Source organism: Heptranchias perlo, chromosome 32 (genome assembly GCF_035084215.1).
Source record: "Heptranchias perlo isolate sHepPer1 chromosome 32, sHepPer1.hap1, whole genome shotgun sequence".
NCBI lineage: Eukaryota > Metazoa > Chordata > Chondrichthyes > Hexanchiformes > Hexanchidae > Heptranchias > Heptranchias perlo.
The window spans coordinates 24,651,177-24,675,786 of NC_090356.1; the positions used below are offsets into that span (position 1 = coordinate 24,651,177).

General features: G+C 43.9%; 1 protein-coding gene across 1 annotated transcript; it reads right to left on the reverse strand.

Moving 5' to 3' along the window:
- Window positions 1-1,202: 1,202 nt before the first annotated feature.
- On the reverse strand, window positions 1,203-15,892 carry LOC137301189 (uncharacterized). Its single transcript, XM_067970649.1, has 5 exons — window positions 15,692-15,892; window positions 10,961-11,106; window positions 9,872-9,979; window positions 7,524-7,627; window positions 1,203-4,194 (listed from the first exon to the last, which is right to left on the reverse strand). Exons 1-5 carry the CDS (start codon window positions 15,836-15,838, stop codon window positions 4,022-4,024), a joined length of 678 nt encoding a protein of 225 aa, XP_067826750.1. The 5' UTR covers window positions 15,839-15,892; the 3' UTR covers window positions 1,203-4,021.
- Window positions 15,893-24,610: the final 8,718 nt, after the last annotated feature.

The window sequence follows — 24,610 nt, forward strand, 5'->3', positions numbered from 1 at the left end:
CATGGGATTCAATTTTGGTGACAAGTCTATTATGTGGCACTTTATCAAATGCCTTTTGAAAATCCATATATACAACATCAACTGCCCTCATCAACGCTTTGTTACCTCATCAAAAAACTCAATCAAGTTAGTTAAGCACGATTTAACAAATCCCTGCTGGCTTTCCTTTATTAATCTTGTCCAAGTGACTATTAATTGTGACCCGGATTATCATTTCTAAAAGCTTCCCCACCACTGAGGTTAAACTGACTGACCTGTAGTTGCTGGGTTTATCCTTGCACCCTTTTTTGAACAAGGGTGTAACTTTTGTAATTCTCCAGTCCTCTGGCACCACCTCTCTATTGAAGGAGGATTGGAAGATTATGGCCAGCACCTCTACAATTTCCAACCTTACTTCCCTCAGCAACCTAGGATGCATCCCATCCGGACTGGGTGACTTACCTACTTCAAATACAGCCAGCCTTTCTAGTACCTTAGCAGAGAAGGTCAAGGGGAGATTTGATAGAGGTTTTCAAAATCATGAAGGGTTTTGATAGATTAAATAAGGAGAAACTGTTTCCAGTGGCAGAAGGGTCGGTAACCAGAGGACACAGATTTAAGGTGATTGGCAAAAGAACCAGAGGCGACATGAGGAAACATTTTTTAACGCAGAGTTGTTATGATCTGTAATGCAGTGCCTGAAAGGGTGGTGGAAGCAGAATTGATAACTTTCAAAAGGGAATTGGATAAATACTTGAAGGGAAAAAAATTATAGGGCTATGGGGAAAGAGCAGGGGAGTGGGACTAATTGGATAGCTGTATCAAAGAGTCAGCAAAGGTACGATGGGCCGAATGGCCTCCTTCCGTGCTGTAAGATATTATGATACTATGATCCCTACTCCACACCCTACTGTGAACAGGTCCCTGTTATCCAACTCCATCTCAACAGGCTGAAAGGTGTTCGATGACAATATAAATGAGAACAGTGCTTGGAAATTATGTTGGGGTCATTCTCCTGGGACTCATTTCTAATGTAAAAGGAATATTACTTAATTGTAGAGAGCCTAATGGCCCTGATTTATAAATGCCTCCAAAATAATATAGTTGCACTGCTAGCATCAGGTTCCTTGTATCTTGTAATTTAAGTCAGCATTAGACATTTCATACAGTATCATGGAAATAGGTCATTTGACCCATCATTGATTAGTTTCAGTGAGCTTACAATCTATTTATTTAACAGGAACATACAGTCTAGACGTAACAAATTTATTCTCTTGCTCCATCTCATATCACACTGGCAGAGTTACTGGGTGGGCTGGTCACAAAATCATAGACAATATTTTATTGGCATTGCCACTTCATGGAGCTAACAGAAGCCACAGCATCATTGGGTGAGGCAGTCAAGTTCTTGTTGTACCTTTGGGTAAGGGCAGTCTTGAGCAGTGACAAATTGGTGTTGAGCTTGTGTGTGACTCTGAGTGCAGTTACATCACGTGGTTAGCATAGGTGCAAAGCAATTTTGGTTTTGCAATGACACTAAACTTTGGAGCCTAAATCAGGGGTTTAGGCTTGATCTGACTCTAAAATGAAGTGGAGTGAGATTCCCTCTTGCAAGGAGTCTTGTTCCATTTTGCTCTGGTATCAGGTTGCACTCTGACTTCAGATTCAGGCTGTAACTGTAGCGTCAGTGTGAAGCAGAATAGTTTGGCACTGACTCCACGATGGTGGTGTGAATGGTCAAATCTAGATTCTCAATGGTGTACATATAACATATTTAAATCCCAAAGCAACAGTTCCCCCAGCGCAGGAAAATACAGGAATTGCAACCTCAAGACTCAAAATACATTGATAATATGGTGGTATAATCCTTTAACCCTCTTTTATGGTTCTTCCTTGTTTTCCTACTGCCAACTACTTGGCAAGTGTGACTTAAGTTTACCCTTTTTTCTATCGGTCTACTTCAAACTCAATCAAAACCATTTCTTCTTGACCAGCACAGTTGAAATAGTCTTCTGAAACTGAAGGGAATTGAGACAGTCGATCCAAGCAAATTACTGACTATGAAGAAGAGTTCAAACATCAGGGGACAAAAAGTTTAAAAACTAATTACCTCATACATACCAACCTAACACAACCTCCAAAAAAGCTGCCTATGACATGTTAAAAAAAAAAGTTACATGGGCTTGTAACTTAAATTGTAGGTGCACCGAATGTTCCTTTGCTGATATTGGAGGGGACAAAAAACATAATTAGATGAAAGCTTGAAGTGGAAATACAAATGTTAGAGACATACGCCTGAATTTCCTTGGGACGTCTGCTGCTCTGCCATCGTAACTTCAGCGTAAGTTAAATACGTAAAGGGAGTTTCTGCCACAGAGGAGTGGGAGTAGCTCCAAGGAAATTCAACCCCATAACCTATTTTCCAAGGGGGAGCCTGCAGGCTTATCTCCCCAGTAAATTTAGATTTCTGACACTTTTATTTGGCGCACGTTCTGGTATTTTGGAATCTACAATGACTATGGACATTGCATTGGATTTGAGCCCAGTCTTATTGATCATTGGGATCATTCCGGATGGGCCTGTAGGCCGCAAATTTAGCATGGTGCACCTTCCTTCCAAATGTGGCTTGCCTTCCCCACACACACACACACACACACACACACACACACACACCAATTGATGCTGCATTATAGGGAGGCCTAGGGACTTGGTCTCCCAGAAAATATTGAATTTTTACATTATAAATGCTGCATCCTGATTAATTTTAAGCACTTTTATAATTTACAAGTGACAGATTTTTAATATTAAAAACAAACAAAAATAAAGTGACATTTCAGTTTCAATGTACCAAACAAACCTTTCCCAAAAAGTTATCTCAACCGTCATTCTCCCCTTCAACTCAGTTCAAACTAGTACTCTTCTTCACCCCCTATTCAAACTGGCAATCTCCTTCCGTGTCCCATCAGTTCCTGCTCCCTCCTGGGGTCCAGTTAATGCTGGAACTCTCCTTCCTCTCCTCCTCAAAGGACTGATCATGGTTTCTTCCCATCTTCCCATCTTTCATTTCCCCTTCCTTCCTTCTCTCTTCAAATTATCTCTTCAGTGTAACTCCTACCCAAGTCCTGCTGCTACTTGAAGTGATTTCGGCCATCGCATGCTGTCGGCGGGAATTCCTGTTTTGTTGAGAATTGCTGCTAACAGTTTCCAGCTGCCAAGGACACTTCAAATAGCAGCAGGATTCAGTTAGGAATATTGTTGAGGGGAGAGGAGCTCGGTCTGTATTAATTTTCATCTGTGAATGTGGGCACATGGACCAGGTCTCAAACACTGACCATTCACAACAAGCACAAACGGTTGGCATGTATGTTATTTAAAAGCACGAAAGAACTTGAATGGGTTTTTGTCAGAGGTGCCGTCTTTCAGATGAGACGTTAAAACCTGGCCCTGTCTGTCCTCTCAGGTGGTTGTAAAAGATCCCATGGCACTATTTCGAAGAACAACAGGGGAGTTCTCCCCGGTGACCTGGCCAATATTTATCTCTCAACCAACATCACTAAAAAACAGATTATCTGGTCATTAATCACATTGCTGTTTGTGGGACCTTGTGTGCAAATTGGCTACTGAGTTTCTTACATTGCAACAGTGACTACACTTCAAAAGTACTTCATTGGCTGTAAAGTGCTTTGGGACATCCTGAAGTCGTAAAAGGCACTATATAAATGTGGATCTTTTTTCACTCAAAGGGTCATAGGGTTGTAGAAATGTTTACCATGGAAAATCATTGAAGCAGATCATATACATTCCAGGGGCAATTTGATATTTTCCTAGAGAGAGAGGGATTTCATATAGTGGGTTGGTGATGGGATCAACCAAAAATAGATGCTGTGTAGGGTCTAATGCCATTGCCTGTTTACAATTATATTCTTTCCGATCCATCCTCATGTGGATTAAGTACGATGAGGTAGGTTTGACTAGGTACAGAGAGAAATGATTAAAATATGGATAGGAATGACACTGCTAACAGATTGAGGTATCTGGTCAATTAAAACAAGTTGGTCTGTAGCATGAGATCAATGAACTCTTCCATGTCCACTGTACCATCACCATTAGTGTCCACTTCTTTGATCATCTCCCGCAAATCTTGGTGTGAGAAGTAGACACCAGCAGACTTGCAAGCTTCTTTGAGATTGTCGAAGGTTATCTTTCCATCACCATCTGCAAGCAATCACATTTACAGACTTGCATAAAGATGCTAATAAATCTGTTTTTCTTTTTGATTTGTGTTTTTCTCATTTTTATTTCACAGGTGCTGTCTAGTTCACATGAGAGGACAAGAGATTTGTTTTGTAGCAGATAATTTGTTGCTCTAGATCTGCTCAGAAACTGCCACCAGGACTTTTTATGCAAAATTGTAGTATTTGGAGTGATTTCCAATGGAGAGGGGTCTCCAATGGTACACTGGAGGGAGTGGAGTCACAAGCAATGATCCAGACTCAGAAGAACGGAGGCTATGAGCAGAGCCATTTGGCTGGAGAAGATTACCCAAGTAAGATCTGAAAATGATTTTGATATTAACTTCCTGGGGCACAGGGAGCTGGGTGGAGACAGGGGTGATGAATTTTAAATTAGACAATGCTTGTGAAGGCTAGATGCTGGTGAGAGCATTGGAAAAATCAATCCTTGAGATGTTGCAGCCTGGATGAGAGCTGTGTCAGCAGAGGGGGTGAGGTAGGGGAGTAGGTTGGTCATGTTTTGGAAGATAATCTTCACGACCGACTAAATGTGAAATACATTGCTCATCTTGGGGATGAACAAACATGGAGCAGAGCTGTCTCGGTGATGTGGGCTTGTTGGAAGCACCTGAGTTACCAGATGCTGCCTCATCTGGAGATACTTAAAGAGGAAATGGGTGAGGTGAGCACATGGTTGAGAATCAATGACCCATTCATTCAAGATCCTTGGAGAGAAAGGTCATGTTAGAGATAGTATGGTAGTTTTCAGGAATAAAGGGGTCGAGAGTGGGGTTTTTAAGGCTCGGGGCAGTCTTAAAAGGAGTGGGAACAAAGCCTGTGGAAAGGGAGAGGTTAAAATGTTGGTGAGGACTTTAATGCCTATATGAAATGGGACAGTTTAGCACACTGCATGTGTAATGCAAGAAATCAGCAATTTCACATGTTCCTCAGTAACACCCGATTCGCATTGTATTTAATTGTAAAATGAAGTAAAGCACAATAGCAGCAGGCAACCAGGTAAGGAAGTTCACATGAAGCACAAGGTGGCTGGAAAGGAAGTGAGTTCCCAATCTCCTGGCAAAAGTCAAGAATTTCCAGACTACAGATCAGGATGGTTGTGAGTTTGACTCCTGGCTTCAGTTGTGTTTAGCTGACCTCAGCCTGGGCAGCAATAGAGGTACAATGAGTATCGATGGGCTGGGTAGGAACACGAAATCCACTGGGACTCTTGCTTCTGATCATCATTCAGTGCTGTTGCTGGGCTTTATAAATAGAGGCATAGAGTACAAAAGCAAGGAAGTCATGATGAACCTTTATAAAACAATGGTTTGACCACAACTGGAATATTGTGTCCAGTTCTGGGTACCGCACTTTAGGAAAGATGCGAAAGCCTTAGAAAGTGTGCAGAAGAGATTTACTAGAATGATTCCAGGGATGAGGGCCTTTAGTTACATGGATAGACTGGAGAAGCTGGGGTTGTTCTCCTTGAAACAAAGAAGATTGAGAGGAGATTTGATAGAGGTATTCAAAATCATGAAGGGTCTAGATAGACTCGATAGAGAGAAACTGTTTCCATTGGCTGTAGGGTCAAGAACCAGAGGATATAGATTTAAGGTGATTGGCAAAAGTACCAAAGGTGACATGAAAAAAAACTTTTTTACACAGCGAGTGGTTAGGATCTGGAATGCACTGCCAGAGGGGGTGGTTGAGGCAGATTCAATTGTGGCTTTTAAAAAGGAACTGGATAAGTACTTGAAAGTAAAAAAGTAAACGGGGATGGGGCGGGGGATTGGGACTAGCTGGATTGCTCTTGCATAGAGCCGGCAAGGACTCGGTGGGCCGAATGGCCTCCTTCCGTGCTGTAACCTTTCTATGATTCTTTCTGTGAGGACCGGACTGAACAATACTGTCCATCCCCCACCAACAGACAGAAACGCATGCAAACGCACAGAGTTCAACGATCTGTTGGCTTACTGTCTAAGCTTATATAATGAAAAATGGCCACTTGGCAAAGGTGCATTCCAATAGAACCGTAACACAATTTGGGTGACTGCCTTCAGGAGAGCAATAGAAGGATTTCCATGGACAATGTCGGAACCATGATCAAAATTTGGAGTGGTCTAACCAACATTCCACTGCACAAATATATTCCCATATGTTACTTTAAAAAATGGAAGAAGGTCCTATTGTCAATTCAGTTGATTTAAGTTTGAAGATTAGAACAAATCTTGGGGATGCACATTGCTTTGGAGCACCAATATGCACGACCAGGGAGAGGTGGAGCGTAAGTATGTTCCCCGGCCCCGCTGAATTCTGACCCCCCCCTCCCTTTGCTACCATGAAAAAGGACAACAACCTCCTGACAGAGGAAGGAAGATCTCAGGGAGTCTCGTTCATAAGGACGCAAGAATTTTTAGGGACAGCAAAAAGCCACTAGATCTAGCGAGCCTGTCCCTTGATCTCAGCCCTACCTATCTGCCTTCTCACCATGTCCCCCAACCCCTTTTCTTGAATGGTTCTCACAGAACTCTGAGCCCCTTGCACACTGGAAGAGGCAAGGTGGAGTTGGGAACTAGAGGGCATAAATTTACAATCATCACCAAAAGGGCAAAGGGATAGGTTAGAAGATTTTTTTTTTAGCTAAGGATTGTGAGGACATGTCACATTTCTGTCAGAAATGATGGTGGTAGTGGAATTTTTGAAAGTGAATTGGATAAATATTTGAAAAAGAAAAAAAAATTAAAAGTGTATGGGGAAAGGGCAGTGAAATGGGACTAAATGGATAACTCTTTCAGAGAACCATGCAGGGAGGATGGGCTGAGTGGCCTCATTCTGTGCTGTAAAATTCTATGATTCCAGGCCTTCTGTTCTCTTGGCTGCAAATGTTGTGCCTAAGTAACTGAAGAGAAAGTAGAGATATTTTGGCAAAGCTTGAGCAAAGTTTTGAGGAAATAGCCCCCTACGCAAATGTTAATTACTTTTCTCTCCCTTTTTAGATCTCACCCTTGTCTTTCCAGCCCAAGCCAATTTTGTGGTGAGAGTGTGAGACCAACTCTGAGGCATCTGTCAGTGCTGTTCTGTAATTGGCCACTTAGAGACACAGGAAGAGGGCTTGGTCTGCAATGCCTGCACCCCCACTTCCTTTACTTTGAGAGAGCGACTTTCCTCTACCCTGGACCTGCTGAGACTGGGTAGCAATGCAGGCCTATGCCCTCCTATCACTCTGCAATGCAGTGCCTTGTTATACCCATGGGTTGGTTGTCTAATGATAACCCCTGCTTCGATTTTGAAAGTTAGCCTAATATTACTCACCACAGTCAAAGAGACTGAATCCCTGTTTAATCTCTTCGTAAGTGTCTCTCGCATCTCCCTGACGCTCCATTACAATCTGAAGGAAAGCACAGAAACTCACGTTCCTGCGGAAAACACAAAATTCAGAGAGTGGGAACGTTTTCCATTCTCCAACACTCACACACTCAGTTCCACCACAAAAATTCACCAAAAAATTAAACTAAGAAAAGTGAACCTAAAACAAGACAAAGGCAATTAAACCTTTCATCATAGACAAGGGCATTGGAAGCTACAGGCATCCCTGTTTTCTTAATAAATGTGTGCTGGAACAGGCAGGCCTGGAAGGTCCAAGATTTGCCCCCCCTCTGTGCTCATATCAGACAAAGTGATGGTGAGGCACTACAGTTGGCCCAAGTACCTCTGGGCTCTGAAGGGGAATAATCAGCCAGGGTTCGGCTCCTGAGTGGTACCCATCTGCTTCTGCTGGAAAGTGCACTGGACATCATGGAAGGACAGGATTGGACTTGTCAATGAGAATCCCTACAGCCAGGTAATCTGCTAGTGCTCACTGTCTGGGATCTCACATGAAGAATAGATTTGTGGGTGAGGGCCCCTGCCAGTGCTCAATGAACCACCCCCACCTCTAATCTTTCAAAGTTCTCTAGATTCAGGAACTGTCCCTCTAGATCGGAAAATTGCACATGTCACTCCGCTTTTTAAGAAAGGAGAGAGAGGGAAACTGGGAAATTATAGACCAGTTAGCCTAACATCAGTTTTGGGGAAATTGCTGGAGTCTATAATTAAGGATAGGGTGACTGAACACCTCGAAAATTTTCAGTTAATCAGAGAGAGCCAGCATGGATTTGTGAAAGGTAGGTCGTGCCTGACAAAACTGATTGAATTTTTTGAAGAGGTGACTAAAGTAGTGGACAGGGGAATGTCAATGGATGTTATTTATATGGACTTCCAGAAGGCATTTGATAAGGTCCCACATAAGAGACTGTTAGCTAAGTTAGAAGCCCATGGAATCGAGGGAAAAGTACGGACTTGGTTAGGAAATTGGCTGAGCGAAAGGCGACAGAATAATGGGTAAGTATTCACATTGGCAGGATGTGACTAGTGGAGTCCCGCAGGGGCCTCAATTATTCACAATATTTATTAACGACTTAGATGAAGGCATAGAAAGTCTCATATCTAAGTTTGCTGATGACACAAAGATTGGTGGCATTGTAAGCAGTGTAGATGGAAACATAAAATTACAAAGCGATATTGATAGATTAGGTGAATGGGCAAAACTGTGGCAAATGGAATTCAATGTAGACAAATGTGAGGTCATCCACTTTGGATGAAAAAAGGATAGAACAGGGTACTTTCTAAAATGTAAAAAGTTAAAAACAGTGGATGTCCAAAGGGACTTAGGGGTTCAGGTACATAGATCATTGAAGTGTCATGAACAGGTGCAGAAAATAATCAATAAGGCTAATGGAATGCTGGCCTTTATATCTAAAGGACTGGAGTACAAGGGGGCAGAAGTTATGCTGCAGCTATACAAAACCCTGGTTAGACCACACCTGGAGTACTGTGAGCAGTTCTGGGCACCGCACCTTCAGAAGGACATATTGGCCTTGGAGGGAGTGCAGCGTAGGTTTACTAGAATGATACCCGGACTTCAAGGGTTAAGTTACGAGGAGAGATTACACAAATTGGGGTTGTATTCTCCAGAGTTTAGAAGGTTAAGGGGTGATCTGATCGAAGTTTATAAGATATCAAGGGGAACGGATAGAGAGAAACTATTTCCGCTGGTTGGGGATTCTAGGAGTAGGGGGCACAGTCTAAAAATTAGAGCCAGACCTTTCAGGAGTGAGATTAGAAAACATTTCTACACACAAAGGGTGGTAGAAGTTTGGAACTCTCTTCCGCAAATGGCAATTGATACTAGCTCAATTGCTAAATTTAAATGTGAGATAGATACCTTTTTGGCAACCAAAGGTATTAAGGGATATGGGCCAAAGGCAGGTATATGGAGCTAGATCACAGATCAGCCATGATCTTATCAAATGGCGGAGCAGGCACGAGGAGCTGAATGGCCTACTCCTGTTCCTATGTTTCCTATGTTCCTATGTTTACTTCCCCCCTCCCCCCCACCAGCAGAGGCCTCCCCCCTCAGCAGAGGTCAACACTTTTAGGAACATGATAGAGTAAAACAGGACAAAAGAGAAAATAGAATGGAAACAGGTACAACCCAGCAGGATTGAAGGGATTGTGTAATATGAAGAGTACTGACAAACAATTATATTGTTGGTGAGGCATCAAATAAAACAATCCTGGGCATTACAATGGAATCCGGCCCTGTTATTAACTACACTTACTCTTCTTTCGACTGTCCCAAGTTCCTCAGCGTTTTCCTCAGTTCCTGATGGCTGACACTAAACCCCAGGGTCCGCAGTGCTGTATAAACCTCACTTGGATTAAGATACCTGAGTAAAAACAGGTGATGAACACACTTGAAGCATTTTTTTATGTTAAATAAATTGAATCCCATGAGTTACTGACTGTACTTGGTTGCAGTGTGCATTTTCAATATGTGCTGCTTAATTAGAATTTATCAAAATTGTTCATTTGTGTTCTGCATTAGCAATAAGCATGAAGACCCCCCTTATTTGCAGGAATGACCACTCCCAGAGGGTGAAAGGTTTGTCGTCCCTTTAAAAGAATGCTTGAAACAGCTTACCTGCTTAAGAATACAGTTCCTGCTAGTCACAGTGGCATTAGCAACCCCTTCACCACAACATGGGCTCAGGAGTGTAGTGATCGAGAGAATAAATTTCAGATTAATTTTGTTGAATTCTTTAACTGGAGTGTTTTTCCACCTGTTACTCCTCAAATTTTATCCCCTTCTTCAACCCACTGGTGTGATAACTGTGCAGCCCACAACCTGGGTACACAGCCTACTCACTGGCTGCCCAGGTAGGCAACGGGATATTTGCCCAGTTAAGGGGATGCTCTTGGGTTTGGTCGGTTGTGGGGCTTTCACCTCTGATTCCCCCCCCTCCCATCCCCTGCACAGCAAATCCATGCTCAACACAGCAGAAACCAGGAAGTGAGCATGACCAGAACTTGAGTCCATTCACTCCATTACACTAAGCGTTAGCATGCACAGTGTTACCATCTCATCCCAAGCTTTTGTTTCTTGTAGTGCACATTATTCTGGTGTATTCATTCTGTTCTTAATATAGCACGATTGCCAGTTCATTCCGACACCAAGCCCTGTGGTATATTAAAAACAAAAACTACAAGATCCAAAGATGGGTTCTGGCCAAAACATTAACCTTCTTTCTCCACAGGTGCTGACTGGCTTGCTGTGTATTTCCACCGTTTTCTGTTTTTGTTTCAGACTTCCAGTGAGTTGCTTTTTATGTGAATCCTGTGGTGTAAAAGCAGTTTCCTTTCACGCTCACCCCGTGTTACTTGTGTCAGTGGCGTCAAACACCACCCTGAGATCCCTGATGTCCTGGGTCGTCAGCTCCTGGTGGATTTTGTCAGACAGCTTTCCCCCAGTCACTTCCTGCCTTTCAACTTTCCAGTCCTGAAGAACAGCCAGTAGCTGCAGGGGAAAGAAAATTGAAGAGGTCACAGATCTCCAAAGCTCCCCAATGGTTCAGAGGCTAAAGGCACCATCTATTGAGGCACTGAACCACAGAACAGCAACAACTTGAATTTATATAGCGCCTTTACTGTAGTAAAATGTCCCAAGGAGCTTCACAGGAGCGCAATCAAACAAAAATGGACACCTAATGAAGGTGACATTAGGACAGATGACCAAAAACTTGGTCACAGAGGTAGGTTATAAGGAGCATCTTTAAGGAGGTGAGAGAGGTAGAGAGGCTGAGAGGTTTAGGGAGGGAATTCCAGAGCTTAGGGCCTAGACAGCTGAAAGCCCGGCTGGCAATGGTAGGGCAAAGAAAGTTGAGGATGCGCAAGAGGCCAGAATTGGAGGAATGCAGAAATCTCGGAGGGTTTTAGGGCTGGAGGAGGTTACAGAGATAGGGAGGGGCGAGGCCATGGAGGGATTTGTACACAAGGATGAGAACTTTAAATGCGAGGCGTTGGTGGACCGGGAGCCAATATTGATCAGCGGACACAGGGGTGATGGCTGAACGGGACTTGGAGCGAGTTAGGATATGGACAGCAGAGAAGGATTCACCATCAATATGATTAGGCAGAGTCAACACAGTTTTATGAAAGGGAAATCATATTTGACAAATCTATTAGTTTTTTGAGGATGTAACTAGCAGGGTAAATAAGGGGGAACCAGTGGATGTAATATATTTGGATTTTCAAAAGGCATTTGATAAGGTGCCACATAAGAGGTTGTTACACAAGATTAGGGCTCATGGGATTGGGGGTAATATATTAGCATAGGTTGAGGATTGGTTAACGGACAGAAAACAGAGAGTAGGAATAAACAGGTCATTTTCAGATTGGCAGTTTGTAACTAATGGGGTGCCACAGGGATCGGTGCTGGGGCCTCAGCTATTTACAATCTATATTAATGACTTAGATGAAGAGACCGAGTGTAATGTATCCAAGTTTGCAACGATACAAAGCTAGGTGGAAAGTAAGCTGTGAACAGGATGCAAAGAATCTACAAAGGGATATCGACAAATTAAGTGTGTGGGCAAGAAGGTGGCAGATGGAGTATAATGTGGGGAAATGTGAGGTTATTCACTTTGGTAGGAAAAATAGAAAAACAGAATATTTTTTAAATGGTGAGAAACTATTAAATGTTGGTGTTCAGAGGAATTTGGGTGTCCTTGTACATGAATCACAGAAAGTTAACATGCAGGTACAGCAAGCAATTAGAAAGGCAAATGGTATGTTGGCCTTTATTGCAATGAGGTTGGAGTACAAGAGTAAGAAAGTCTTGCTGCAATTGTACAGGGCTTTGATGAGACCACACCTGGAGTACTGTGTGTAGTTTTGGTCTCCTTACCTAAGGAAGGATATAATTGCCTTAGAGGCGGTGCAACGATGGTTCACTGGATTAATTCCTGAGATGAGAGGGTTGTCCTATGAGGAGAGATTGAGTAGAATGGGCCTATGTTCTCTGGAGTTTAGAAGAATGAGAGGTGATCTCATTGCAACATATAAGATTCTGAGAGGGTAGATGCTGAGAGGATGTTTCCCCTGGCTGAAGAGTCTAGAACTAGGAGACATAGTCTCGTGAATATTTGGAATTCTCTACCCCAGGGGGCTGTGGATGCTCAGTTGTTGAGTATATTCAAGACTGAGATCGATTCGATTTTTGGACTCTAGGGGCATCAAGGCATATGGGGATCAGACGGGAAAGTGGAGTTTAGGTTGGAGATCAGCCATGATCTTATTGAATGGCGGCGCAGGCTCGAGCAGCCCTATGGTCTACTCCTGCTCCTATTTCGTATGTTCTTCTGTTCAATTCCTGGTCTGCGGAGAGTTAGTTGCTCTCAGCCTGGACAGCAGCAGGGGTGCTATAGGAGGGTTCAGTACTCCTGAGTTAGGGAGTGGGAAAGGTCCACAAGGATTCTCACTCCTGATCACTATGCAGTTTGACTCATGCTGGAAAGTGCTTGTGTGTAGATATTGAGGAATATCCCCCCTTCAGTTCGATAGTCTCCCAACACTGAGTCCAGGATTGCAAATTAAGGACGGCCACCTGTCTACCTGAGCATGAATCAGGAATGGAGGGCATAAAAAACTATTATAGGCCTCAATAAAAAAAGACAAAATTACTCAAGAGAAACTGATAGGACATAAAGGATTCGTGGGGGGGTTAAACTCGATAACCCCCGAATCTGGGCACGGGCATCGGTGTCAGCGATTAACCCCACGCCCGGTGCTTCTGATGGAGGCAGCACGTGAGATTTGTGCTGCCTGGTCATTAACATGATTTCTATGTGCAGCCAGCGCTACCCACCTTGTTGAGAGGCTGCACACACAAGCAGGAGGCCCGAAATGGGGCATGGCCAGCACTAGTTAAAGGCAGCCTGCACCTCTTAAAGGGGAGGCGCACTGTCAATGAAAGCAGTGCAAGGTGGCAGGCAGAATGGCTGGACCAGCAAGAGAGTGAGCACCAAGGTTCTCCGACGACGCACTGGAGGCCTTAGTGGAATGAACAGAGAGCCATCCTGTACCTGCAGGGTGGCAGGAGACCCTCCAGACACCAGCTGCGGAGGCAGTGGCCCAGGAGGTGAATACCAGGACACTGCACCGCACATGTGGATGCTGCAGGAAAAAGTTCAATGATTTGACACGAGTGGTCAAGGTGAGTGAATGCAAGCGTCAAGTGGCACATCCTATCAACTGCACCACTGCTTCACGCACGACACCTTCTCCCACCCCCATCACCCACCAACAAACGCTGCCCATCTCTACGCAACGCTGCACTTTGCATGCTGCATCTCACCTTCGTGTAGTAGCATACTTGCAATCCACACACCCACCACTCACAGGTCACACATACTGGCAGCTATTCGTCCGTGACAGGCACATCACCCAACTGCATTGCAGGACACTAACTGACACACTTCCCTCTGTCTTGCGGGAGAAGGTGGCGCGTAACAACTGGCAGACCGAAAGACCCGAGGGAGCACAGGCACGCCTACACCTCCTCACCCCCCTGGAGGAGACAGTGCTGCAGATCATTGGCCGGACTGTCGTTGCAGCCATGGCCACTGGCGGCGCTGGAGGTTCCAACGAAGGGGGTCTCTGCATATATAATGCTCCTTCTCGTTTCCCACATCTCCCTCATCCCACAATCTTTTCTGACTCACGTGCTGCAGATGGTGTCAGCATGCATGTCTTAATTGCTCCTATCCCTGCCAAAATGTGTCTATCACTTTAAATCAGCGTTGCACACTGATCTAACGCATAGTCTCCCTACTTTACATGCTGTCGGCGTTCGTTATCTGCACGTGCGCGAAATCCTTTACCAAGATGGCATCCGACGCACTTAATGCAAGATGCGTGCCTGCACATTCTGGACACCATTTTGGAACTCTGGGAGGCCACATAGCGCTGAAACAACAGGCGCTACACGGCCCAATTTCTAGCCCATGGTTTCTATAAGCACACTGTGAGTGACTCAAAGTCTTTGATGCCCTCAGCCTCATCCTGTTTTTTAACTCAGAAGCCAAGGTGAAAAGTCAAGGCCTCAAGTGCAGGATACCATCAACACTGAATAGAAAAGCATTGACTGACCTCGTTCTAGTAGTAGAGGAGACTCACTACTTCTTGGGTCGTGTTAACTGTGGCCAAATTCACTGCCTCCACCTCTGTCCAATGTCTAATGGAGAACAACAGCATGTGGGTATGTAGAGGGTGGGGAGGCGGAGGGAGGTAACAGGAGGCTGTTCTGGTGCACTCTCCCAAAATTGGAACTGCTAAGTAGAAGTGCCTTAAAGAAGCTTTTTTGTTTGAATTTTGGCACCTCAATGCTGGGTCCCGGTGTTTACACAACTAAATCCAGCTCCGTTATCCCCGTGGGAGAATCATAGACCCACACAAAAACACGCACACACACATACACACACACACACTCACTGACACATTCACATTCACATACACATATACACACGCTCACACACACACACACATACACATATACATGCTCAAAGACACATAAGCATATACGTGCGCTCACAGACATACACACACACTCACACGTACTTTAACACCAACCAGCGTGTGCTTCACAACTAGCAATATCTTAATCCTCTTATTATTTTGGTTATTATCACCATCACCTGGTGATCAGGCTCACATGAGAATAAGGGCCACTTGGTGACTTACCAATGGGGATGGGGCAGTAGTTGGTGTCTATGGGACCATAACCCAGTAAGGGAGTAACATTATTAGAAGAGGAAAGGAGGGGAAAGAACTGGAGAGGAAAAGAAAGTAATAAATAAATAAAATAGACAAGGGAAGACACTGAAGAAATGAAAGAAGAAAAACAAGCAATAGACATAAAGAGACATATTGTCCTCAGCCACACATTTTAATGTTCATGCAACAGACACAATAGAGTAGATGAAAAGAGGCACATGGGACTGAGAAACTACCACGACTAATCTCACTGAGCATTCCCCAAAAATTCTCAGATCAACTCTGACGAGTCTGGATTTTAACATGAACAGGATTATAAACAGTCTTACCTTCTCCCCCAGTATAGCAGGTGGGGGGGGCACGTAATCAGGTTTAATGGGATCGGGAATAGTCTTGTTAATCTCTGAAGTTTTTTGAGGCCTTTTAGTGCCTCTTTCCTTCTTTTTCTTCACAGAGGTTTTCTTCTTTGAAGGCATTCCCCGGTTTTATACCAATATCACAAGAGGTCCACTGAAGGCCAGCAGCTGAAGCTTGGAGCAAAAGTTTTATAACTTGGTTACTATTAGCAACCTAAGTCAACAAAGTCTTGGTCTGCTGCTGTAGACATGGAAATGTGTCAGCAGAGGGTGCTGTTTGAACTGAAACCAGCTTTTGCTCTCTGTAAATCAATTTATTTGATGAAACCCAAATTGTAGTCTCTTTGCTAATCGAATTACATCAATGTTTGTAGCTTTCTTACGTGTAGTCAATACTAGGTTGATTCATTTTGTGTCATTAAAAGATTTGTGCCTTGTAGCTAAATGTTCCCCACAGACTGTCATGGTTTGGTGTTGATGACAAGGCCAGATAAGGTTGGTATTTGCCGTAAGGTGCTGTTTTGGACTGAGTTTTGAGTGAGGTGCCCAGAAAGTTCCTAAAAATATAACCAGGACAGGAAATGTCAGATTTTAAAGTCTGTTTCTTTCCACTTACTTCTTTGACTCATGATGTGGAGATTAAAGTTTTCAGTGAATTTTCATCAGCAGCAAAACAAACCTCAGAAACCTGAAGGTCAAAAGTGTCAACACTGTGGTAATGTTAGGAGTGAGATTTACAGCCAAAAAGAGCAAATCAGATCACAGACTCGTAATGACAGTGAAACACATGTGAATACACAAAAAATACTCAATTGGAACTCAGGGCTTTATGAGAGAATGCATTTTATACAAAACTTAATGGCCCCGATATAGGCAGGGAGGGAGCGGGGGAGGGAAGAATCTGAAAATCCCAGGAAGGCGGAGGTCCTGCTGAATTTAACGGCAGGACCTTACTATCATTTTTTAATTCCGTTTCCCACCTGGCAGCCTGCCAGATTGACAGGCCGACCGGCTGCCGGGTGGGAAAGCCTGTGGCGGAAGGCCGCAGCCGGCAACCGAGAAACATCGTGGGGCAGAAGGGTTGGACCGGCAATCGGGCGGGAGGGAAACATCTCGGGGCTTAAGGCTCAGGATCGTGGGTTTTGAGGGGATCGGGGGGTGGTTGGCCAATTGCGGCAGAAGGTTTGCTTGGGGGTCTGGGGAGAGCACTCCTGCTCCTCCTGGCTCACAAGCAGTGCTATAAAAAGCACTTACCCAGTTGATTCGGCTGTTCCCGTCTCCATTTAGCTGCCAGGTTTCCCGAGCCCTGGGAAATCCCCCCGACCAGCGTTAAATTTAAATCAGGCCCCCAACTGCTCTGTTTTTAATTTTTAACCCCCTCCTCTGACCCTCTCTCGCCCATTGTGGGAGGTTAAAATCCCCCCCAACATGTCTCTTACAAACATTTCTAAGAACGTCACATATAACTAGTCACTTTGAACTTCAGTTGTCTAGGCCCTAAGTTCTGGAATTCCCTCCCTAAATCTCTCTACCTCTCTCCCCTTTAAGATGCCCATTAAAACCAACTCTTTGACCAAGCTTTTGGTCACCTTTCCTAATATCTCCTTATGTGGCTTGGTGTCAAATTTTGTCTGATTACGCTCCTGTGAAGCGCCTGGGGACGTTTTACTACATTAAAGGCGCTATATAAATGCATGTTGTTGTTGTTGTTGTTGTAGTGGTGGTGGTGGTAGTGGTGGTAGTAGTAGTAGAACAGCAGTGACTGTTTTATGTGTTGCAGTAGTCATTATACACACAGGAGAGTCCCACAAACATCAATGAGATAAATGATCGATTACTTTGTTTTTTTTCTTATGGTGTTGATTGAGGGAGGAATGTTGGCCAGGACATCAAGAGAACCCCCTTGCTTTTCTTCAAACAGTGCTGTGAGAACTTTAATGTCCACCTAAACCATAAGTTGATGGGGGTCTCCATTTAACATCTTATCAGAAGGACGGCAGCTACACAAAAGCAGTGATTCATCAGTACTGCACTGGAGTGTCGGCCTGGATTATGGACTCAGATCGTAGACTAGGACCTGAGCCTGCAACTTTCTAGCTCAGAGGTGAGAATGCTACAACTCAAAAAGAAAAATAATTGATTGAATTTAGATGTTTCTGTTCTTCAGATTTAATTTTAGGTTGATAAAAATACAGTAGAACCTCATTAAGTTGGCACTGGTCAAAAGTGGCTGACTTCACAGTTTGGTTAACTGGGCACGACGTGAAGCTTGATGGTCGGTTTGGACTGGGCCCTATTGTAAATGCAGCCATGTTGAAATTTACATTGGAAAAACATTCCATGCTAAGAGAAACTGAAGGAGATTCTAACTGAAAGTTTACATGTCAGGATCGGCTGTAGTGTGCCAGGAGGACCAGCTGGAACTTTAGTATAGCCATCATCCAAAGGGATTCAACTCAGGTAGCAGTTCGAATGTGAATCACACGTTTACCTGGAAGGTTTGGTGGGCGATTGATGAAAGCTGCTTTTGTATTGTGTGAGAGCCGTGCTAATGGCATTCGGGTCTCACCCAGCCAGTGCCACCTAAACGGACATTTGTCCGGATTCACTTAAGCCGGTGGCAAGGTTCCTACAGCAATACTAAGGCAACTTTTGAGGGGTTATAAAGGCTTAGATTTGTCAGCTTGGGGGCCAGGAAAGTTGTCTGACTCCCTGAATAGAAAGGCGGGGTTGGGTTAGCGGACCTGGGGAAATTGCGGCCCTGATCTCAACTCATTCTGTGGAGAGGGAGTGAGGGGAGACACCAAGCTGCTTCCCCACAGAGAAAGATGGAACCTTCAGGCTGTTGGACCCCAGTCTCTCCGCCATACCTGTTAGGGCCTGGCTGCAGTCACATTGATGCCCTTATATCATCATATTTTTGATGATGCGTGTCCACTTGGACCCCTGGAGAAACAGTCAATTGACATGGATGAGCAACACAGTTTCTATGTTATTGATCAAGGAGAGATGGTTGTTTACGTTAACAATGACCAGCCATGGGGAGGGTGCCAGTTTTGGAAAAATTGATTTATAGAATCCCAAGAGCAGCAATTGTTAAATCAAAGGCCTCTGTGAAATTGTGCTGTATTGACTGAGGGAGCTATTGAAGAATCGTTATGAGAAGTACACTGAGAAAGAGAAAAATATATGAGGAGTTACTCAACAAGGTCTCCCTTTTAGATTATGACATTAAGCCTCCAGCTCATCCTTTCATCCACAGAAAACAAGTGGCATGCAGGAATTTCAAGAACCCAAAATAAAATAATTTCAGAATTAAAATGTCATAAATATTTGGATGCCCAAAGAGATATCTTGAATATAGAAGATTGAGGGGTGATCTGATTGAGGTGTTTAAAATGTTAAAAGGATTTCAATAGAGTAGATATGGAGAAACTATTTCCTCTGGTGGGGGAATCAAGAACAAGGGGACAACCAGTAGCCAGTGGTGTTCCGCAGGGGTCGGTGCTGGGTCCCCAACTCTTTACAATCTATATTAACGATTTGGAGGAGGGGACCGAGTGTAACATATCAAAGTTTGCAGATGATACGAAGATGGGAGGGAAAGTAGAGAGTGAGGAGGACATAAAAAACCTACAAGGGGATATAGACAGGCTGGGTGAGTGGGCGGAGATTTGGCAGATGCAATACAATATTGGAAAATGTGAGGTTATGCACTTTGGCAGGAAAAATCAGAGAGCAAGTTATTATCTTAATGGCGAGAAACTGGAAAGTACTGCAGTACAAAGGGATCTGGGGGTCCTAGTGCAAGAAAATCAAAAAGTTAGTATGCAGGTGCAGCAGGTGATCAAGAAGGCCAACGGAATGTTGGCTTTTATTGCTAGGGGGATAGAATATAAAAACAGGGAGGTATTGCTGCAGTTATATAAGGTATTGGTGAGACCGCACCTGGAATACTGCATACAGTTTTGGTGTCCATACTTAAGAAAAGACATACTTTCTCTCGAGGCAGTACAAAGAAGGTTCACTCGGTTAATCCCGGGGATGAGGGGGCGGACATATGAGGAGAGGTTGAGTAGATTGGGACTCTACTCATTGGAGTTCAGAAGAATGAGAGGCGATCTTATTGAAACATATAAGATTGTGAAGGGGCTTGATCGGGTGGATGCGGTAAGGATGTTCCCAAGGATGGGTGAAACTAGAACTAGAGGGCATAATCTTAGAATAAGGGGCTGCTCTTTCAAAACTGAGGTGAGGAGAAACTTCTTCACTCAGAGGGTAGTAGGTCTGTGGAATTTGCTGCCCCACGAAGCTGTGGAAGCTACATCATTAAAGAAATTTAAAACAGAAATAGACAGTTTCCTAGAAGTAAAGGGAATTAGGGGTTACGGGGAGCGGGCAGGCGATTGGACATGAATTTAGATTTGAGGATAGGATCAGATCAGCCACGATCTTATTGAATGGCGGAGCAGGCTCGAGGGGCCGATTGGCCTACTCCTGCTCCTATTTCTTATGTTATGTTCTTATGTTATAGTCTTAAAATTGGAACTAAGCTATTTAGGAGGGACATCAGGAAGCATTTTTTCACACAGGGTAGTAGAAATCTGGAATTCTCTTCCCCCAAAAGGCTGTGGATGCTGGGATAATTGGAGCGTTCAATCAATAGATATTTGTTAGGTAAGGGTATCAAGGGATATGGAGTAAGGCGGGTAAATGGAGTTGAGGTAGAGATCAGCCATGATTTAATTGAATGGCGCAGCACGCTCGAGGAACTGAATGGTCAACTCCTGTTCCTATGTTGCTATGAGTTGAGAATTCATGAGTGGAATTTAAACCAATACTGTAACATCCCATCTATAACACAAACCCATACATAAGGTGCACCTTCCCTATCTCTCTGGGAATGTGTGCTGGCATATAGCATAAACATAGGAAATGTAGCTGCATAAATGACTTACATACCCTATAGGGATAATTTATGAGGTTCCACTCCCAGTGTGGGGCCGCACTACCTGGGAGTGCATGTTGGAGACAAGGCTATAACCATACAAGGTTGATTCTGTGACCCCTGCTCCCATCTAGTAAGGCTCCACACCGGAACCCTTGCCTTGCTTCCAATAACGAGCACCGGGGTTTCTGGCCCACTTTCCGATGTACATTCATAGTGTGCATGTGTCAGTGGAGTCTGGGTCTAGAGTCTGTGAACAACTATTATTTCTGAAGAGCGAGCGCTCATGAATAAAGGTAACGTCCCAGAGTAGTTAACACCCTAAAGAGATAACGGTTGCTGTTAGATTGTGGCTTGTTCACATTGAGACCCCACACAAAGAATAGCAGGTGCCCAATAGACTATTCAAGTTGAGTGCAATTCAAAAATGATCTGTCCGGAATATAGGGAGGAGGGAAACACACTTACTCACACCTATCGTCATTGTGCGAATGTAAAACCTTACTGGGTGGGTGCAGGAGATCCTCTCTGATATAGTTGGGAAACTATTATCCTGAAATCATGGTTTGGCGTACTTAGTTCCTGATCCTCATGCTTTGCAAAGAGCCAGTGCAGACACGATGGGCAAATTTTCTCTTTCTGTGCTGCAAATTCTGTGGTGGTTTCAAAAACAGTTAAAAGAAATTGCTCAGTGTCACTGGTGACCAAAGACTGATTTTGTTGAGATGGAAACTGAACACTCTGTTGTTCAGAGCCCAATGGGAGAATGCACTTGTGGATAATAGGAATCTTGAAAGGCTGGCATACATTACAGTGATGCTCACAGAAGCATCAGATGTTCAGGGGGAGTGTGTTAGAATGCCTAGGGTTAAGGAGGGTGTAGCAGGAGGGTTGGTTGAGATACACCATGGCAACCATCCCAGGAATGTGGAATGACTGGGGAACCCAGGGGGATAATACCTTTAAACAACTAAGAGACAGTTGGAGAGGCTTATTGACGATCTATTGATGCTTCATGGGGGATTTCCTCTTCTGATTAAAATGAGATTATATTAGACCATTTTAAAGCTTTTTATTCCCCCATCCGTTTTTCTTGCCTTCTGTGCTGACTCTCGCTGGGGTATGGTCCTACAGGCACTGCCCAGCCTCATAAATGGCCATTCCTCGTGAATGGGCTTGGACAAGTGAGCATGAGCGTGAAGAGTACCACAGTCCTCACCAGGCAATCCACAAACATGCACTTTCCACCATGAGTCATGAATGGTGCTTAACAGCAGGAATCCTGGCTGATTTTTCTCTTCCCTAGCCCAAGGGGTTCAAGGCTAGTTGAATCACATTTATCAATCAGCTAACTCAGCACAAACTGCAGATCGAACATGGGGTCTGGATGACGGTTCAAAACTGGCCAGTATGCACTTCCCAACTGAGCCCTTGGTGAAGCAATTGTTATACATTTTGCATTATTGTAATAAATCAATAAGGAGAGATTGTTGAGAGGAGGGCGATGGAGCGGGTCGGAGGGGTAAGATACTAATTTACGTCCCTGAATTCCAGCACAATGAGTTTTCGGTCTCAGATTAGAGGCCAGGCACTTTCCCACAGAAAGGGAGAGAAAAATATCACCCCCTCCCCCACAGACACTTGTACATCTACCAGGGGTTCGTGATACACCGCTGTCTGTTCAGCTTCTCCCCTCGGGATGGCGTGCGATGCTGGAGACTACAGGGCAAAAAGAAAAAAATAACTAGCCACCTTTAAGAAAATATTCCCTGGGACAAAAGAATGGAGACAAGCCTGCAACATGGCTGCAACTCTTTTTATTAATGAATGGGTCTTTCACACTTGCCAAAGGACCCCAATCTCTCCCTGACACAGGTGGGATACAATGAAAGTAAGGACTTGGTGCACTGAACCTTAGCAACGTGGCCATAGCAACAGCCACACATCAGGCCCCATCACTAGTTTCTGAAGGGTGTGACTCTGTCTCTGCCCTGTGAATACTCCACCAATTTAAAAAGAAAACTGCTTTATGAACAGAAAAGAAAGCCTAGGCACAATGAGAGGCCTGACATTGTCCTGTTCTTGTATTGTACAAATAAGGCACCACATGAGTCTCAGTGTGACGCCACATTCATTCAGGATTCCTGGGGTTCCTTCTATTTTATTTCATTTTTTCTTTGGCTGTGAAAGTGAAGAGATGCAATGACATCCTGATTGTTCCCATTGTTCCTTCGCAGTGTTTAGACTGTTCTCAGCAGGAACTGAAAATATTCGCCATCTCTTTTGAATTTTTTTTTTAATTTGTGAATTATTTTTGTGCTTATCTTGTGTGTTCTTTCCTGAATTTAAATAAAATTCGGTAGCTTTCTCGTAAAACTAACCCTCGATAAAGCCCAGAAGAATCGAATAAAGGGTCCTCTGAGTTTATTTAATTTGGTATTTTCACTGTTTGTTTTCACGTCTGAAGTCTACCCACACAGTACCTTTTCCTGTTGACAGGATGGGCCGAGGGCTTGTTCCCTGGCCACTGCCCTCAACACTCCATAGCAGAACCGTAGGAGATTCATTAATGTAACCTGGGAGGACCTACGCTCGGATTTTCCCTCCCACTTTCTCCTTATAAAAGAGTCTGACTTCCTTGCAGTAAAACATGGCTGGAATTAGAATATCACACTCAGAATCAGCTTCCTGATGCTCCATTTTGTCCCTTAGTCTCATCTCCTGACTCTATCACTACAGTTCAGTTCCATGGGAGCAGTCTCTCACTGGTACTTTGCTCAAGTGGCCATTATTCATGTGTGAGCCTTAACTGTGAGTGTTAGCAGGCTCTTTGAGGCCATCTGAGTCAAACCCGATTCTGTCATCGCCTGACGTCTAAACCTGCGCATTTCCAATGAGGGTCATTGTATACTGATCAGGAGCCAAAAATCTGAATCATTTTTCTTTCCTTAACTAATTTAGATTTAATAGAGATGTTCAAAATTATGAGGGGTTTTGATAAAGTAGATAGGGAGAAGCTATTTCCACTGGCAGGAGGGTCAGTGAGCAGAAGACACAGATTTAAGGTAATTGGCAAAAGAACCAGAGGGGAGATGAGGAGAATTTTTTTTATGCAGCAACTTGTTATGATCTGGAATGCGCTGCCTGAAAGGGTGGTGGAAGCAGATTCAATAGTAACTTTCAAAAGGGAATTGGATAAATACTTGAAAAGTAAAAATTTGCAGGGCTGTGGGGAAAGAGTGGGACTAATTGGATAGCTCTTTCAAAGAGCCGCCACAGGCATGATAGGCCGAATGGCTGTCTGATTCTATGATATGATTCTTCGCGATTCCAGCATTTTGAACGTCAAATACTAAAGTTTAATTGTGTCATTTCATTGATGTATGCAGATCCTATCTGGGGGCTCATTAAACTTTATTTAGGGTCAGTTTTCTCACCTTTTACCTGCTGAAGTCCCTGACTGTATGCTGGTCTACAGCTCTAAATGAAAAGAAAGAAAAATTTGCATTTATAAGGAAGTCAGACTTTTTTATAAGGAGAAAGTGGGAGGGAAAATCCGACTTCTGGACATCCCAAAGTCATTTACAGCCAATGAAGTATGTTTGTAATGAAGGAAATGCGGCAGCCAATTAATGCACAGCAAAGTCCCACAAACAGCAATGTGATAATGACCAGATAATCTTTTTTTAGTGATGTTGGTTGAGGGATAAATATTGGCCAGGGCACTGGGGAGAACTTCCCTGCTCTTCTTCGAATAGTGTCATGGGATCTTTTACATTCACCTGAGAGGGCAGACAGAGCCTCGATTTTAACGTCTCATCTGAAAGACGGCCTCTCCGACTGTGCAGCACTGTCTCTACTGCACTGGAGTGTCATCCTAGGCTTGTCAGTCTGCGAGCATTGATAGCTGCCCAGGACTCTTCCCAGGAGGTCATTCTTCATAT

What these genes read in the sequence shown, in the direction of transcription:
- LOC137301189 (XM_067970649.1), bottom strand. Translation starts at nt 15,838, where the DNA reads ATGCCTTCAAAGAAGAAAACCTCTGTGAAGAAAAAGAAGGAAAGAGGC. An exon ending in CTGCTATACTGGGGGAGAAG is followed by an intron (nt 11,107 to 15,691) that starts GTAAGACTGTTT and finishes TTTCCCCTGCAG; the next exon opens with CTACTGGCTGTTCTTCAGGA. An exon ending in ATTCAGTCTCTTTGACTGTG is followed by an intron (nt 4,195 to 7,523) that starts GTGAGTAATATT and finishes GATTGCTTGCAG; the next exon opens with ATGGTGATGGAAAGATAACC.